General features: G+C 46.8%; 1 protein-coding gene across 1 annotated transcript in view; it reads right to left on the bottom strand.

Moving 5' to 3' along the window:
- PAPPA2 (pappalysin 2) overlaps positions 1-15,127 on the bottom strand; it is a 224,310-nt gene that overhangs the window by 123,178 nt on the left and 86,005 nt on the right. The window contains exons 4-7 of the mRNA XM_019646831.1: positions 10,113-10,406; positions 8,223-8,415; positions 4,829-4,950; positions 1,033-1,522 (exon numbers count right to left, since the gene is read on the bottom strand). Coding sequence (XP_019502376.1) covers positions 1,033-1,522; positions 4,829-4,950; positions 8,223-8,415; positions 10,113-10,406 — 1,099 coding nt within the window. The remainder of the gene's footprint in view (positions 1-1,032; positions 1,523-4,828; positions 4,951-8,222; positions 8,416-10,112; positions 10,407-15,127) is intronic.

Here is a 15,127-nt window from a genome sequence, read left to right as displayed (position 1 = left end):
CGCCAAGAGGACAAGCCCAAGCGAAGCCTATGAGAGGATGAAAGATCATGTGGAAAGAGGCCCCTGTCCTCCCAGACACTCCAGCTGCCTTAGCTGAATCTCCAGTGTGTGCGTGAGGTCATCCTGGGCCATCTCGCCCTGACCAAGCCAGTCCCGATGAGAACACCCAGCTAACCCATGGAATCATGAGAAATAGTGTTTGTTCTTTCAACCCACTCCATTTAGTGACTATTTCTAATGCAGCAAAAACTAACCAATATAGCATTTCTGATACAACTTTTGTTGTACTCCGAGTTCTGTCCTCAGGGCAGTCTCTGAGGAAAGTTACAAGGTAGGGAGCACTTATCTTTGGCCACACCAGCTTCCTACCCTAGACAGTGAACCCTTTTAAGCCAATGGCCTTATCTTAGTCCGTGTCCCTAGCACTGAGCACAGTGCCAGGAGCACAGCAGAGCTCACTATGTAGAAAGAATGGAAGAAAGAGTAAGAAAAGAGTTGGAAGAGAAGGGAAGAGGGAGGGATGGAGGGACAAAACAAAGAAGAAAACAGGAAATACACATCATGAATAACTCAGGAAACTAAATTCAGTGTGTCAGGACTCTTGGCTTCTTTGCTTAGCTATAGCAGAGCTGACTCTAGCCTCTGAGTGGTACAGGATCTGTGGCAGATTATCTGAGAGTCAGAGTGAGAGATCAGGTAGTAAATTATGTCACCAGATAAAAGTCTCTGACTCTGATCAACCGATTTGCAGCAATTTCTTTCAGTCCAATTGAAACACCTCATATACGAACCTCTTTTTTCCATAATCATAACGATGGTACCCTCAGTCAGAACACCTGCTTATCCCTTTCTGGGAAATATTTTTCTGCATCTCAGATATGCCACTTTAGAATGAAATCCCCTCAAAGATTCTGAACATATTTTCAACTAAGGGCATGGCAAAGTATAAAAAAGTGGGGGGAAAGGAAACAAAAGCCCCTCTCCAAACCCCAGGGAACCCCATGGTTTAGCAAGCCCTACGGCCCAACTCACACGTCCGTGAACTTCCTGTGAGGCTGTGTTACCACCATTGGTGAGCCACTGGCAAACGGAGGCTCACGAAGAACCTGGTACGTCACAGGCCTGCAGCCGGAGCACAGGGGGCTCTGGGGCTGGGAAGTCAGGAGAGCTGCATCGATCTCCATCCGCTCATCAAACGTGTAGACTTTCACCCCCACGACCTTCCCGTCAACGTGCAGTTTGATAGTGAGTGGGGTGTCACAGAACGTGTCGAAGGAGCCCAGGTGCACAGACTCCTGCTGTTCCAGCAAGATCTCCATGTCAAAGAGCGCCTGGGAGGAGTCCATGGAGAGGTAGGTGACCCATAGGGTCAGGGAGTCTGCCTGGACCGGGTGCTGGAAGAGCAGCTCCAGGCTGCAGCCTTCCGCAGGGCAGGGAACTGTCATATTCGTGTGGTACAAGTGGAGCTCGGGACTCCAGGCCTGCAAGCTCGGCTCACAGGGCTGGTCCACGTCTGGAGGCCCTGAGGGAGAGGGACAGAAAGACAGACGCGTCAGCAGCCACCACCGGAAGTCTGAAAATGAGCAGCCCATCCAGCAGCCGGGAAGAAGTGTGAAGAAGAAGAGAAATTTGAACAAATTCCTGCAGAATCTGCTCAGCTCAGTGGGTTAGACCAGGGGTCAGCAAACTGCGGCTCGCGAGCCACATGCGGCTCTTTGTCTACGTACAGGTGGCTCTGAAGTAAAACTGAAAATGAAAATAAAACTATCATAGTTTCACTTATAAAATGTTTAAAGGCTATTATTCACATATAGGTGATTTCATTTGTTTTATGGCTCTCTAATAATTTTTAAATTGTTGTGAGGGACAGGATTGGCTCTTCCGTCTCAAGTTTGCCGACCCCTGGGTTAGATCTTACTACTACTGAGGACAAGGATGTAACAATTCGAAAGCAATGTGTCTTATTCCCTATCACCTCTGCTTAGTGCCCTTTTACCAAGAGAGCTCCAACAGGGCTTTGGGGATGGGGTGACCTCGATCCCAGCTAGAAACACGAGGTCAGTCATGCCCTTAAAGAATCCTTGAGCAGAGAATTCTTTGCACTTAGTTTATTAATAATTTATGATAAATTAGTGCTGCTGAAGCCCTGTATTATTTGTCAATAAGACCAATGTTTGTTTCAGTCTGACAATGCACTCTGCTTAACTAGGAGCTTCACAAAACTTCCTTCATTCCCTGAGATCACACCTCAGCCCTCCTTCCAAATGACAGTAGCCAGACTGTTAAACCATACACTGAAATTTCCTTTTCAGTTCAGGTGTGTGTGACCAGGTAGGCCACTGCCTGAAGAAAGCTGCAGGCAGGGAATAGGAACATTCCTGAGTGGGGAAAAAAATGGAGATTCAACAGCCAAGTAAAAATGTCACAGTGAAAAACCAAATATCGCCAATACATGAAGGTCAGCTCTTTGGGGCACAATCCATATGAGGTGGTTTTCTTTTATATCATGAGAGGTGAACTGAAGGGAAAATGCTAAATTAGGAATCAGCAGAGTTAGGCTCTAATCGGTGCTGTGCCGTTAGCTGTGTGATGGTCTTTGTTAGCCTCAATTTCCTCATTTATAATATAACCATTATTTAACGCCCTCTTCCTAGGTTAGCGTGGAAGATCTATACAACGTTCCATAGAAACAGCTGCAAACTACATTTGCAAAAGGAGAATTATTTAGCCCTTCAGAATTTGGAAAATAAAGAATGTTCCAAAATCCAGAGGAAACAAGTTCAAATGTACGTGTGTGTGTGTGTGTGTGTGTGTGTGTGTGTGTGTGTGTGTGTTTGCATTACATGTTCCGGTCTTACTGTTTTGGGCCTATATTGTGAACTCATTCATTCATTCATTCATTCATTCATTCAACAAAAACTGTGTACATATTTTACATGTAGCGCTAATCTAGGTATTTGAAAAGCGAACAAGAGAGATAAAGGTCCTGCCTTTATGTATCTTACAACAGGTGCAACAACAGATAAAGAGGTAGAAGTGTAATTCCAAGTGGCAATGGCATCTGTGAAGAAAAGTGGAGAACAAGGGACTAGAGAATGATGGGGTGAGGCTGGGGGCTATTTTAGATTATTATAGATTATGGGGCCAGTGAAATCCTCTCCAAGAAGATGGCAGCAGGGAATGTGACAAGTTCAGTTTTCTATTCCCCACAGCATTTAGAAAGTAGATGGTGGTCAATGAGTATTCATGATGTGTCATTAAATACATTTTGATTATATCTATAAATATACGGGTTTGTTCATGCTGTGCTGGGGATTCAATTACTTTCATTGTGTCTATTTCAAACATGACTCGGTTCTTCACCTTTGCAAAGCAAAGAAAGCCTAGTATTTCTTAGCAGTATTTTCCAATAGTCATCCCAAAAAACAAGCAGAGTAAAGGCCTTCAGAAGCCAACCCAAGAAGAGTAGGCTTTCCCATCAGAAAGGTTCATTATGACCTCATGTGAAAACATGACGTGAAGGCACTAAAAGTTGGCTTGGGTTGCCAAAAGACACAATCCAAGAATTAGAACTCAGAACTTCTAGTTCCTTTCACCTCTACCAGATAACTTGAAAATTTTCCAAGAATTTAAAAAGAATAAAGTGCAGGGTAAGGGAGTCAAATGGGCATTAAAACACTAGCACAGGACAAACTGTCTCCCACAGAAATGATCGTTTATGAAATGCCAATCTCCAAATGAGTCCAATGCAGTGCCAATGCAAATTTTATAGTCACTTTCCATTCTTTCCCCAAAACGCTTTGTTGAAAAGAGTTCTATACAATCAATCAAGTAAAGTGTCTCCCTCCGGATTTCTCCTTGAGGCTCCTGTCATTGGAGTAACTGGGAGCCCAAGAGGATGTCCTGCAGACACTCCAGACCCTTAGACCAACGTTCTTTTTTTCTTGCCAGAGGCAAGACTGCAAACTATCTCAAATAGGATGATGTCCAACACATTTTACTGAGTAGTTTTTAGGATCCTAACAAACATAAGAAAAAGATGATAATTAGGTAAACATTGAATATGGTGGTGATGAGAGAAGTCAAGCCAGTCATTAGAAGGTGCTCAAACTCAACAGCATTTCCTGGACCTGAGGTGGGATAACATTCACGCGCTAATTTGCCTTACAGATACTGATACACCTATGTGAGTGAATATGTAACTGAGAAGGTGGGGGAGGGACAGGAAAAGGGACAGCTAGAAACATTTCCCCCTCCTAGAGCCTAGCTCAGGTCACATCCAAAGCACAGCCAGTACCAGCGATTAATAGACTCATAAAAATGGCAGAAATGAGAACGATCAGTTGGGAACACCTAGTCCACCCCACCCCCAACGGGACTGGCTCCACCAGGGTGTGAGTGTTCCCTGCCATGTGTTTTCTATCACTGTCCTGATAGGCAGGAGTGAGAGACAGATCAGCTTCCACCATCATGTGGCAAGGCTGCTCCGTGGGCCAGCAGGCACCTGTAACACACCTGAGCTATCTCATCCTCAAGTCACCCCTGCTTCAGCTGGCTCATCCATCCGTCTGTCATCTGTGCTGACTTCTACTTCACCGCAGCCATCGGGCCTCCGCAGTAAGGCCACGCGGGACATTAGGCACACAAAAGACCCAGGCAGAGTCTTTCTCAGCCAATCTCTCTCTCTCACTCACGCACGCGCGCACACACACACACACACACACACACACACACGCACACATGCACACACCCCACCTCTCCATCCTTTACCTCCACCCCCATTCTCAGTGGCCACCCAGACAGAAATGAAAAAGCCATGATCCTTTACCCACTGCCTCCTCGGGAGTCCAGTAACCTGAGGAGTCACACACGCGCCGAGAGGAAGCCGTGTGCACGTACTGACGGAACGCCCCGTCTTCAGTGCAGGCACCACACACGCTGCCCAGGACCCTGGGAAGATGAAGGGGGAGATGGGGAGAATCGATCAGATGAGCTTGGATCATGAAATTCAGAAGACCTTGAGGGTGGGGGAGTGACGAGAGGCAGCAACCCTCTGGGGACACAGGGGAACACAACTATTTCTCATTTATTCCCTTCTGGTGTAGGCTTCATCTTTGCAAAATTCAGAGTGACATGAAAAAGTCTCAAGGTTGTGAAGCAGAAGAATTAACCAACGCATAAAAGGGATCCATGGAGGTGCAGGTGGGCAGTTCCTATCCTCCAGCACTCAACACAAAATCATTGCAACCTGAATCTTTCAACATAAAACTCCTCTCTACGCTGACTCTCTATACATCATCCAAACACCCCTTGCTTTTTCCCAACAATTTTTAGAGTAAAATTATTAGCTATATGTGGTCTAATGTTTTAAACTCCCTACTTTAATCACGTACACAAAATAAAAGTCATATGAATGTAATGCCCCTGGGCCTCCCTTCCCTTGCCTCTGGGGATTCCACCAAATTCCTTACCATGATCCAAAGCCCTTCACAAGCCTTACTGACTTCACTTCCCTCATGAATATTATGTTCCCTTCACAATAAACCCATCACCGTTCCACAAAAGCGTTGTACCCTTTGCACAGCCTGGGAAACAAGCTGTTCTCTCTCCTGTCAAATAGCCTCCCCAAGCTTCTCTGTTGAGCAAACTCCTACCCACCCTTCAAGACCCAATCACAGGTAACCTTTGCGGTAGCACTTAGTCTGAATCCCCTGAGTGGCCAGCACTCTCTCCTCTGGGCACCCACTGCACCTCCTGGCTCCACTGCTCTGGGGTATCGAGAATTCCCATTCCTTCTCCTTTGCCTGTGAGCAGGTCCAGCAGTTTGCCCAGGGACCAGCCTCAGCAGTCCGTCTGGAGGAGCGTGTTTTATGGGCATCTCTGCAACTATTATTATGGCCTCTGAAGAGCTCTTCAAGCACCAGGCCTGGGGTGACTGGAAAAAGTACGGACAACAATAGCTAAGTGACAACGGGAGATCACTCAATGTGGCTCATCTCTGATACCCCGAGTCTTTTTAGAAGCCCAACTGTGAATGACACATCTGAAAATACAGGCATCAAATTGAGGTGTCTCAACAGGTAAGGGAGAAAAGAAGTATCTTGTCAACTATACTAGAAAAACAGCGTTGTGAAACAGGGGTCATAATTATGCTGCCAGCACCTTCTATCCCCGGCAAGGTGCCACGAGGTGCTTTTCATAAATTATTTCTAATCCCTATAAGAACCCTATGTTTACAAATGAGGACGCTCGGGGGATTAAGTAAATTGCCTAAGGTCACCACGAGTTCCTTAATTCCTCTGAGTGAGTCCCCAAACACCGTCAAGTGTCCAGAACTTTGGCCATGGCCAGGTGTGGTTAACTCCAGGCAGCAACTACCATCGGCACTCGCTTCTGTGTGGACACAGCAGCTCCATCCAGACCACATTTTCCTGATGCACTTGGCCTTTCCGGGGCCACTGCTGAGTGCATGGTTGGGCTCCTCTCTGACATCAGGACTCCAAATACCTACTGGAGAGGAGTAAACAGAACTCCCAGAATGACACAAATGGCTGGGTATGTGACGTGCGTCTCCCAGACACATGTGTGGGGAGGCCTCCACACTGGCCCACGGAGACGACAACAGGAAGCAAAGTGCAACCTTTTCTGCCAACAGACTCGCAGCCAGCCGGCACTGGTGTCTGCTTTATCGTAACGTTTGTACCAGAGAGAGAATTGGAAGATTAAACTGTTTACATGGGTTACATAAACGGATGTAAAACTCTGGTTTGCGCATGTCCACAGAGGACTTACTGCACAAGGTCACATTGGCAGAAGATGCTTACACACGTCACATGGATAGGTGCTGACTCACAGAAGGAGCCCGGGACAGCTTGGGTGCTGATGACCATCAGAAGTGCTTTATGGGACTCTGGTGTACAAGTGATGTCATCGAGGTATCAAGGGCAGGCGCCAAGATCCTAGAAGGCTGGGAACACCGCTTGGAAAGCTGATTCACTGGCTCCCTCCCCTTGCTGTCTCTCCCAGCTTTCAGCAAAGCTGGGGTACATGGCAACATGCTCCAGAGGCATCCAGCTCCTCAGCTAGGGCCTAACATCCCCAGGAGGCCCCCAATTCACCTCTATTTAGTGGTGGTGTCTTGCGTTAGCACCCTGTGCTTCTCTACACCTCAGGTTTCTCACCTACATAGCAGGAGTTGTGCTTCCTGCAAGGACTAAACAAGACAATGGCACACAGGCTATCTAGCACAGCTTCGCACATAGAATGGCCAAATGGATAATAGCTACTCTTGGATTTAGAATACAGTGGCAGGTTTTGAAAGCCAAGAGCCTGCATAGGTCCTGGATGGGGAGGGGTCTGGTCCTTTTCAGGTAAACCACGTTCCCCGTCCTCCCACCAACTGGCAGATGTCATCTTTTTACTGACCTTCTGTCCTTTTAACAAAAACTTCCCTAGTGTTCATTTATATCCATGTGCAAAGGATGAATAAAAACTGATTTTAGATATAATGATTGTCTTCGATAAACACGTATTAGGTGTTGATGGTGGCAGGCCAGGAGACAAAGGTACAAAAAACATTCCTGCCCCCCAGGGGCTGTCAGTGAGTGGGGCAGATGGAAAAATGAACAGGTCATGACAATTCCACAAGAGAGCAGCCATGAGTGGGTAGGAACCAGGTACAACAGGAGGTAGAGAGGGCACTAGAAATGCCCACGTAATCCAGCTAAACCCCTGACACACAGCTTGTGCAATGGGTGGCCTGCCACCCGTTCCCAGGACTGCCTGGAGGAACCCGTCTCACCTCCCTTTCCCCCAATAGCACTGTGAAAGTAGCAAGCCTCCGTTCCAACCTTAGACCAAGGAGGAATGGCTGACCTGGACAGGTGGCAAATGCTTTCTCAGTTTTGTCAGTTCATCTTATCCTATTGGTCAACCTCGTCACAGCTCCTGGAAGCCTGCCAGATGTGACATTCTGAAGGAGACATCTGATAGTCCCCTCATCATGGAGTGAGCACATATGATGAGCCACTGCCTTCCATGAGAATCCATGAGTCCTCATGGAAGATGAGAACTGAGCAGGACGGAGGAGGCAGCCCTCAGCAGTGGTGAGCGCATGTACGATTCCAAACTGGAGTTCCCCTAACTTCGCATGCCCCACCTTGTGCAAAAGAAATGCCACAGAGAAAGCACATCAGCTCCGCCATGGCAAGTGCGTCTCTTACCTGTCATACACGACACCACTAATTGGAGGCAGCCAGTGGATAGTGAGGGACCCGGAGGTCTGCCCGATGACCACGGGGGGGATGGGGATGGGGGCAGGCTTTCTGCTTTGACTCCACTGTTGATAGACAAGGTCCAAGTAGCAATGCATTCGGGCCACTTGGTTAGGGGTGAAGCTGTCAGTGCAGTCATCATCTGCGGAAACAAAAATGGGAACAGGAGAAAGATGGAGGTTTGAATCTTCCAAGTCCATCCAGACAGGGACAAATTCTGCCTTGTTGACACCGAACACGACACCTCACACTTGTTAGGCTCCATAAACACGTGTCAAATGAATAAACGTATTCTGTTCCAGAAAGTATGGAAGCTGGAAGTGAGAAACAGAAATCAGAGTACAGCATTTGCTTATCTCTAGAGCAGGGTCATTACCTCGATGTTGGGTGGGGCCAGGGTGAGCCCTGAGGTGCAGGGCTGCTCAGAGCTGTCGGCTTGCTTACTCAGGAAACCACAAGATGGCAGTGTTTCAGCATATGGCCTTTTCATTTGGGAACATTTGTGGAGCTGCAGACACCTGCTTTATGCCCAGTGACTTTGGCCCAGGTTAGTGAGTATTCAGTGGAAACACTCAAGGGGAGAGAGCACCAAAACGTCAAGGGGGCAGCAGAATTGGGCATGGTGGGCCCACATTAATTTTGAAGCTGGCAAAATCTCCTTATCAGATAAGTTTTCAATAGGGTTAGAAAAGGAGTTATCTTAGTTTCAAGGCCTTTTCCAATGAAAGCACACCAAACACTCCCCCTTGGTTCTTAGAGGTTTCCTCTGCCCACTTCAGAGGTGCTACCTAAACAGCTCTGTCCTCTGAGCCCCACTGTCTGGTCTCAGCCCTGGCAAGGGCCACTGTGCCCTTGTTGGGGGAGGAAGGGATGGTGGCCCTTATGAGTTTGATGCACCTAAATTATACACCCAGTGAAGCTTCGATAGGAATACGCTGGCAGGTTCCAGGTAGCACCAGTTCAGCACTTTCTTCCCTTCAAAGGCGTGACTGGGGCCCTACGGTTTCTTTTTCTTTTCTTTTCTTTTTTTTTTTTTTAGATAGTGCTAGAACTTCTCACCAAACATGCCCCTGGGCCCCATAGAAAAATTACATCCTTCCTTCGCCATGGGAATAGGCCATACAATCAAATCAGTCCTTAATTTGAGGGATAAATGATAAATTTGAGTCCGTTATCAGGAGACTATGACTAGTGCTACTTTTAGCAAGAAATGAGGGGAGAAGGGAGACGCAGGATCGGGGCAACAAGAATAGACAATACAGTTGTTCCCAAGGCCAGGAAAGGATCCTTTTTAAAAAGAGATCTTTTTTTTTTAAATGAGATGGTGCCATTTGGGGAAGCTAAGAATCAGCACTTGGCTAGTGTTGGGGGAACAGAATCTGACACTTTAACATAAAACGAAAAGGAATTAAAATTAACCGAGGCCATTTTCTTGACCAGCTTCAAAAATCGTACAAAGAACCACCTTGATCCAAAAACCTTCTTTTCCCATCACAGTTACGCTCTCTTTCAGAGACAACGCCGAAGAATGCGGGCAAGGACGAGAATAACCAAGTTTCGAGGTCAAGGCCTCTGGCTTTGTCCCCTTTTTCAACTATCCAAGATGGAAGTGTGTTTTTCTTTTACTCTCTAGTGGTGGAGAATCAAGTCCAACAGAACCCTTAATACATCAATATTTCTTTAAATTCTTCAAAGATATGATAAAAAGAATATGCCATGATAAGTATATGTCAGCTCTCTGGCCCAATGACTGCTTGGTAATCTCTCCACCACACCCACCTCCACCCTCGGCCCCCCAAATCCCCCATGGAATCTTAACGGATCAAGACTTTGTGATACCTGTGTAGCTCATATAGTTGCTGAATGGCGCCCCCGGGAAGGGGGTGAAGCCACAGGTGTCATTGATAGGCTCTGGGTCCTGGCACAGCTTACTCTTGGGAGTGGGGGCAGTGTCGGCACAAAGGTCTCCGGTCTCCATGGATGGCACCGTCTCCCTGCAGGGGTCATCGCAGGACTCTCTTTCACTGACCCCTTTGAAGACATGGTAGAGTCCCAGGACATGTCCCACCTCGTGGATCATGATGTTGGTGTGGCCAGGCATGCCATAATAAGCTGGGTTGAGGACAACGCCGCCTGCAATAGAAGGTTTGGAAAACATCTCTAAACATGTCATGAACAGCAGCCCTCTGATCCTTAAGTATGTCTTATGATAAACATCAAATGTTCAATTTCAGCCTCGAAGGGGGCATTTTATAACTTCTGGTGGCATCCGTTTTTTCTCTTCCCTCTGGCCACAGACACCCTCTGAACTAATCAATAAACATGTGTTTAACCCCTAGCATGGGTGAGTGTTATACTAGAGCAGGGCTAACAATACAGACAAGTCATATGATAGAGGGTCAGGATTCTCAGCCCTGCCTGCACATTAAAATCACCTACGATAGATAAAATATACAGATGTCCAAATGCTAGCCCAGGGGGTATGAATCCAAATAGTTGAGGATGGGGTACATGCCTCAGTCTTTTTAAAAATGTCCCAGCTTGAGAGCTGGACTTCGAAAGGCTGCAATTCACCTATAAGGTTCCTGTGAAACTCAAGTATTGCACTGAGTAGTTTTTCCCAAATTGTGTTCTTAAATTCTGCTCCTGGGTGATACTTTGTGGGGAAAAAAAGAAAGTGGTACTGGTGGTTACACATGCTGGAGAAAAATGTGTAACATGCCATAACCTCCTCCTGAAGATTCCAGGAAGAAAGGATGGTAAAAGTAGCATGTGTCAAGGAAGGAGGGATGACTGAGCGTGGGTGGCCCTGGGGACACTGGAGGAGGATAGAAGGGTGGTCATTGTAACAGTGGGCATCTCATCAACTTCTAGAAATCACTACCTCAACCCCAAATGAGGTATTTCCAAATCTAAGAATATTCTTCAACAGACTTATAGTCACCTTCCAATAAACCAGCTTATTTATAAGGGAAGAAAGAAGCATAAAAATGCAAGTCCCCAACACTCCTAGCAAACGTCCTCCACACCGATGACAACTGGCCAGGGCTGTCCTCCATGGCACTCTCAGCGCACATTTCCAAAACAGGAGTATATAGGTTTAACCAGACAGTACTTAAATTTTAGTTAAAAACATAAGCCTTTTTGCACACTTACTGACAGTTATATTTTTTATCTCAGAGAGATGGGACTTATTCCCCAAAACTCATCTGTCTGCAACACCCAGCAATGACCTCAGTTACCATGTGCGTGATAAACAGAATACTGCATATTCTGATCTCAGAGTATATGCTGTGTACACTAGTACACGTTAAGGAAAAGGCCCAAGGCCCTGGGCCTCGTACAGTGATTCCGCCCATGAGAGCCCGAGGTTATAAAACCACACTGGCCTTGACCTTCAGGAAAGTGGCATGTGGTCCTGATGCTATCTGTGGACCGTAGCTCTGCTCTTGAACCTTTCCTGGGTCTGTCCATCTGTAGAATGAGGGGGCTAGGTGGGCTCATCGCTAAGCTCCCTTCCTATTCTCATCCCGTGCCGCTAAGAGCTGAAATGCAGGGCCGTGTGAGGCAATCATAAATACCACGTGAAGAAATCTGTGTTATCGTGGACTGTCACCACCTCAGCCTTGTCATTTGTGTTCCAACACTCCCATCTCTCAGTAGCCTGAGGGGAAGGGAAAAGCTAGACCAGAGCAGCCGCAGACACCCTCCTCTCACATCTGCCTCAGATTTTCAAGGGACTCAGATTCAGTGCCTGTCAATCCTCATACCCTCTCTTTCCACCACTCTGTGCTCTCCTCCCTCTGTCCCGTGTACAGGGTCCCACGCTGTTCTTCTCAGTCACTCTTCATTCCAACTAAGACAAGCTTGTTACATGATCAGAAGAGGGGCTTTTAATCATTCGGAGACACACACTCATGCACCCATGTGGGTAAGAGAAGAAAGACATTATTTCATAGTTTAGTTTATAAAAGTCCTTTCATGTTTTGATAAAAATTATACTTACACACACACACACACACACACACACACACACACGCCAAAGCCTGAGTGGGTCCTAAAGACCTGTTGCCCAAAATCTGAAGAAGAATGCAAGAACTTCTTTTCATGAAGAAGGAAAAAGACATGATAAATAATAAAGAAAAGCTGAGTCGCTGGAATGGCACCCTCTCCTGCGCGCTCTACTACTTGGGCCTGGCTAGGGAGTTTTTGAGGAGCTGTGAACTCCCACCCTCTCAGGGAAATGTGCAAACCTTTTCCAGGAGCGACTTAATAGGAATAATGAAAAGATAGTACAAAATGCTACTTTCTGGTACGATTTTATATTAATATTTAAACAAATCAGCATCATCTTCTGATGTTGGTACTTATGCTCCACACTTTCTTCCATTTTCATTAAAAGCAACGTGGGTCAGCCTCTGAGGGTTACCACTGCGTCCTTACACCGCTGCACAGGAACCTCTCTCACACAAGATGCCTTTGGAGCGACCATGGCTCCTTCTTTGGCTGTGGGCACTCACTGGAAATGTACTGATCCTTACCTGTGGGAACGCTCCTTAGAAGCTCTCCAGGCTACTTCCTGATCTGTTCAATGGTAATAACAAGAGTTCTTACCTCGAAGGGTTGTGATGAAGATCGAAGTAGTAATGTAGACAAATAAGCATTTAGCTTATTTTCTAGAACAAAGTAACTCAAGATGTATATTAGGCCATTTGTGAATGTCACTATAATGGTATAATGCAGGCTGGCCACACACGCTCATTTGTCCCAACCCCTTGCTGGCTTCCTCCTAACCATCTTCACTCATCAAGAGAATAGAAGCTAGGGCCGGCCGAGTGGCTCAGTTGGTTAAGAGCTTGCCCAAGAGTACGAGTTCTGAGCAACAGGGTCACTGATTTGATTCCCATATGGGCCAGTGACACTGCACCCCGAGCTGAGCTGCCACTGAGCTGCCAACAGGTGGCAGGATGGCTCAGCTGGTGGGAGCAGGTACTCCTAACAACAAGGCTGCTGGTTTGAATGGTGGGCTACGTCCACACACAACTAAAGACTGAACTTGGCACCTTGAACTGAGCTGCCACCTGGTTGGCTCAGTGGATAGAGGGTGCACTCTTAACAACGAGGCTGCTGGTTCGACGCCCGCATAGGATGGTGGCTATGCCCACCCACAACTAATTGAACACAGCACCTTGAGCTGAGCGGCGTGACTGGACTTGGAGCTGAGCTAGCTGTGCCCTCCACAACTAAGATTGAAGGACAACAACTTGGCTGTTCCCCTTCCCCAATTCCCCAATAAAATCTTTAAAAAAATAGAGAGAACAGAAGCTAGAATCTGACCGAAACCAGGGCAGACCATCCAGAATAAAACCAGGCATCACCAGGCAAAATAGATAAACACCCTCACGGAAGAGCCCTGATCTGTCCCTAAGCTGCTCACACTTGGTTTCCACGTTGTTCTGATCCTGAGACTCATGGGCACCCAGAAGATAGATAAGATTCGGACAGAGCTGCAGATAGACAAGTGCCCATTCTTTACACAGATGACGTATTGGCATTCAAAAATGATTCGCAGTAGCCTGAAATGTGTGATTCTAGGAAGAAAGGAAATAATTATGAGATTGGGGCTATGAGCTTAATTCTTCATAGACCTTGCCGGTAGGTCAGATTTGTACAAGACACCTTTTTATCTGTAGTGCCAACAATCTTTCCCTCCTCAGTTCTCTAGTTATAGAGAATATAATTATTATCTCCTATACTCAAAACCACTGTTCACTTTTGTTTCTCATCTTGGAGGACTGTAACATAGATGAGGGATAACAGATGTTGGTAGAATGAGGGGATGGGATTCCCTGTCTTGTAATTGAATCCCTCCCTCACTTTGTGCTCTCTGCTCTCAATGGAACAGGAAGTAGAAGGACGTGGCAATATAGGGTTTCAACCATACCCTGCCCCTCAGTCTTCACTCGCAGACACTGTCAGACTCTTTCGACCTTCATTCACCTCCCCAAGACCAGAAGTACCTACTGAGGGGAAACTTTGAAGCAAGAGTGTGAACACAGAGACAACATTTTGGAAATACTACCATTTTACTCCAAAGGTTCCTTGCTTCCCCTCCCCCCACCGCCGACCCTTACTCCACTGACAATTCAGGAAGCCAGGCTCTCCTGCATTCATTCAATACCTCACCAGGAGTTATAGGACAGAGTGAAAAGCATGGAAAGGAGAAGTCCTTTTCTGGCTGTGAGGTTTCCAAAGCCTGTGCCATTTGAGCCCTAGAGAAGTCCATGGTTTAGCCAGCATGGTGGATGAATGGAGGACAGTGAGGCTTGTCTCACATTGCCAACGTCACCACCACATCTTAGCCTAGAAAAGAATCTCCTCAGCTGGAGGAAGAGAAAAGACATAAGGAAAATAATGGGAAGGTACAAAAGGTGGTGGGTCCCAGATAAAGTGGACTGGACTCTACCTTTTGAGACCCCAGTAAAGGGATAAAGATTCAAAATGGCTGCATGTGATCTGATGGCACAGGATCTTGCTTCATCCCAGTGATGGATTCCTGGGAAAGTGGCCTAGTTCTAGAGAAGAATGGCTGACCAGGGAGGCTACGAGGGAAGGGTGACAGAGCCTCCCAAGACTCCGTGCAGGTGGGACCATGAGATGCGAACAAGGGTCATCTTAGGTGGGCAGCATCACTTCATGACTAAGGACACAGTGACCCTTTCCCCTAAGGCCTTGGCGTTTATAAACCATCTCTTCATTAGATACAGCCTATAGAAAAAACAAGCTCGATAGACTAAGGTTAAATTTCTGCCACCCAGCAACATAGGGGCTCAAAATAGAAATGAAGTTCAATT

Source organism: Hipposideros armiger, unplaced genomic scaffold (genome assembly GCF_001890085.2).
Source record: "Hipposideros armiger isolate ML-2016 unplaced genomic scaffold, ASM189008v1 scaffold_6, whole genome shotgun sequence".
NCBI lineage: Eukaryota > Metazoa > Chordata > Mammalia > Chiroptera > Hipposideridae > Hipposideros > Hipposideros armiger.
Note: the sequence above shows the minus strand (reverse complement) of the source record. Positions and strands in the feature narration are given on the sequence as shown.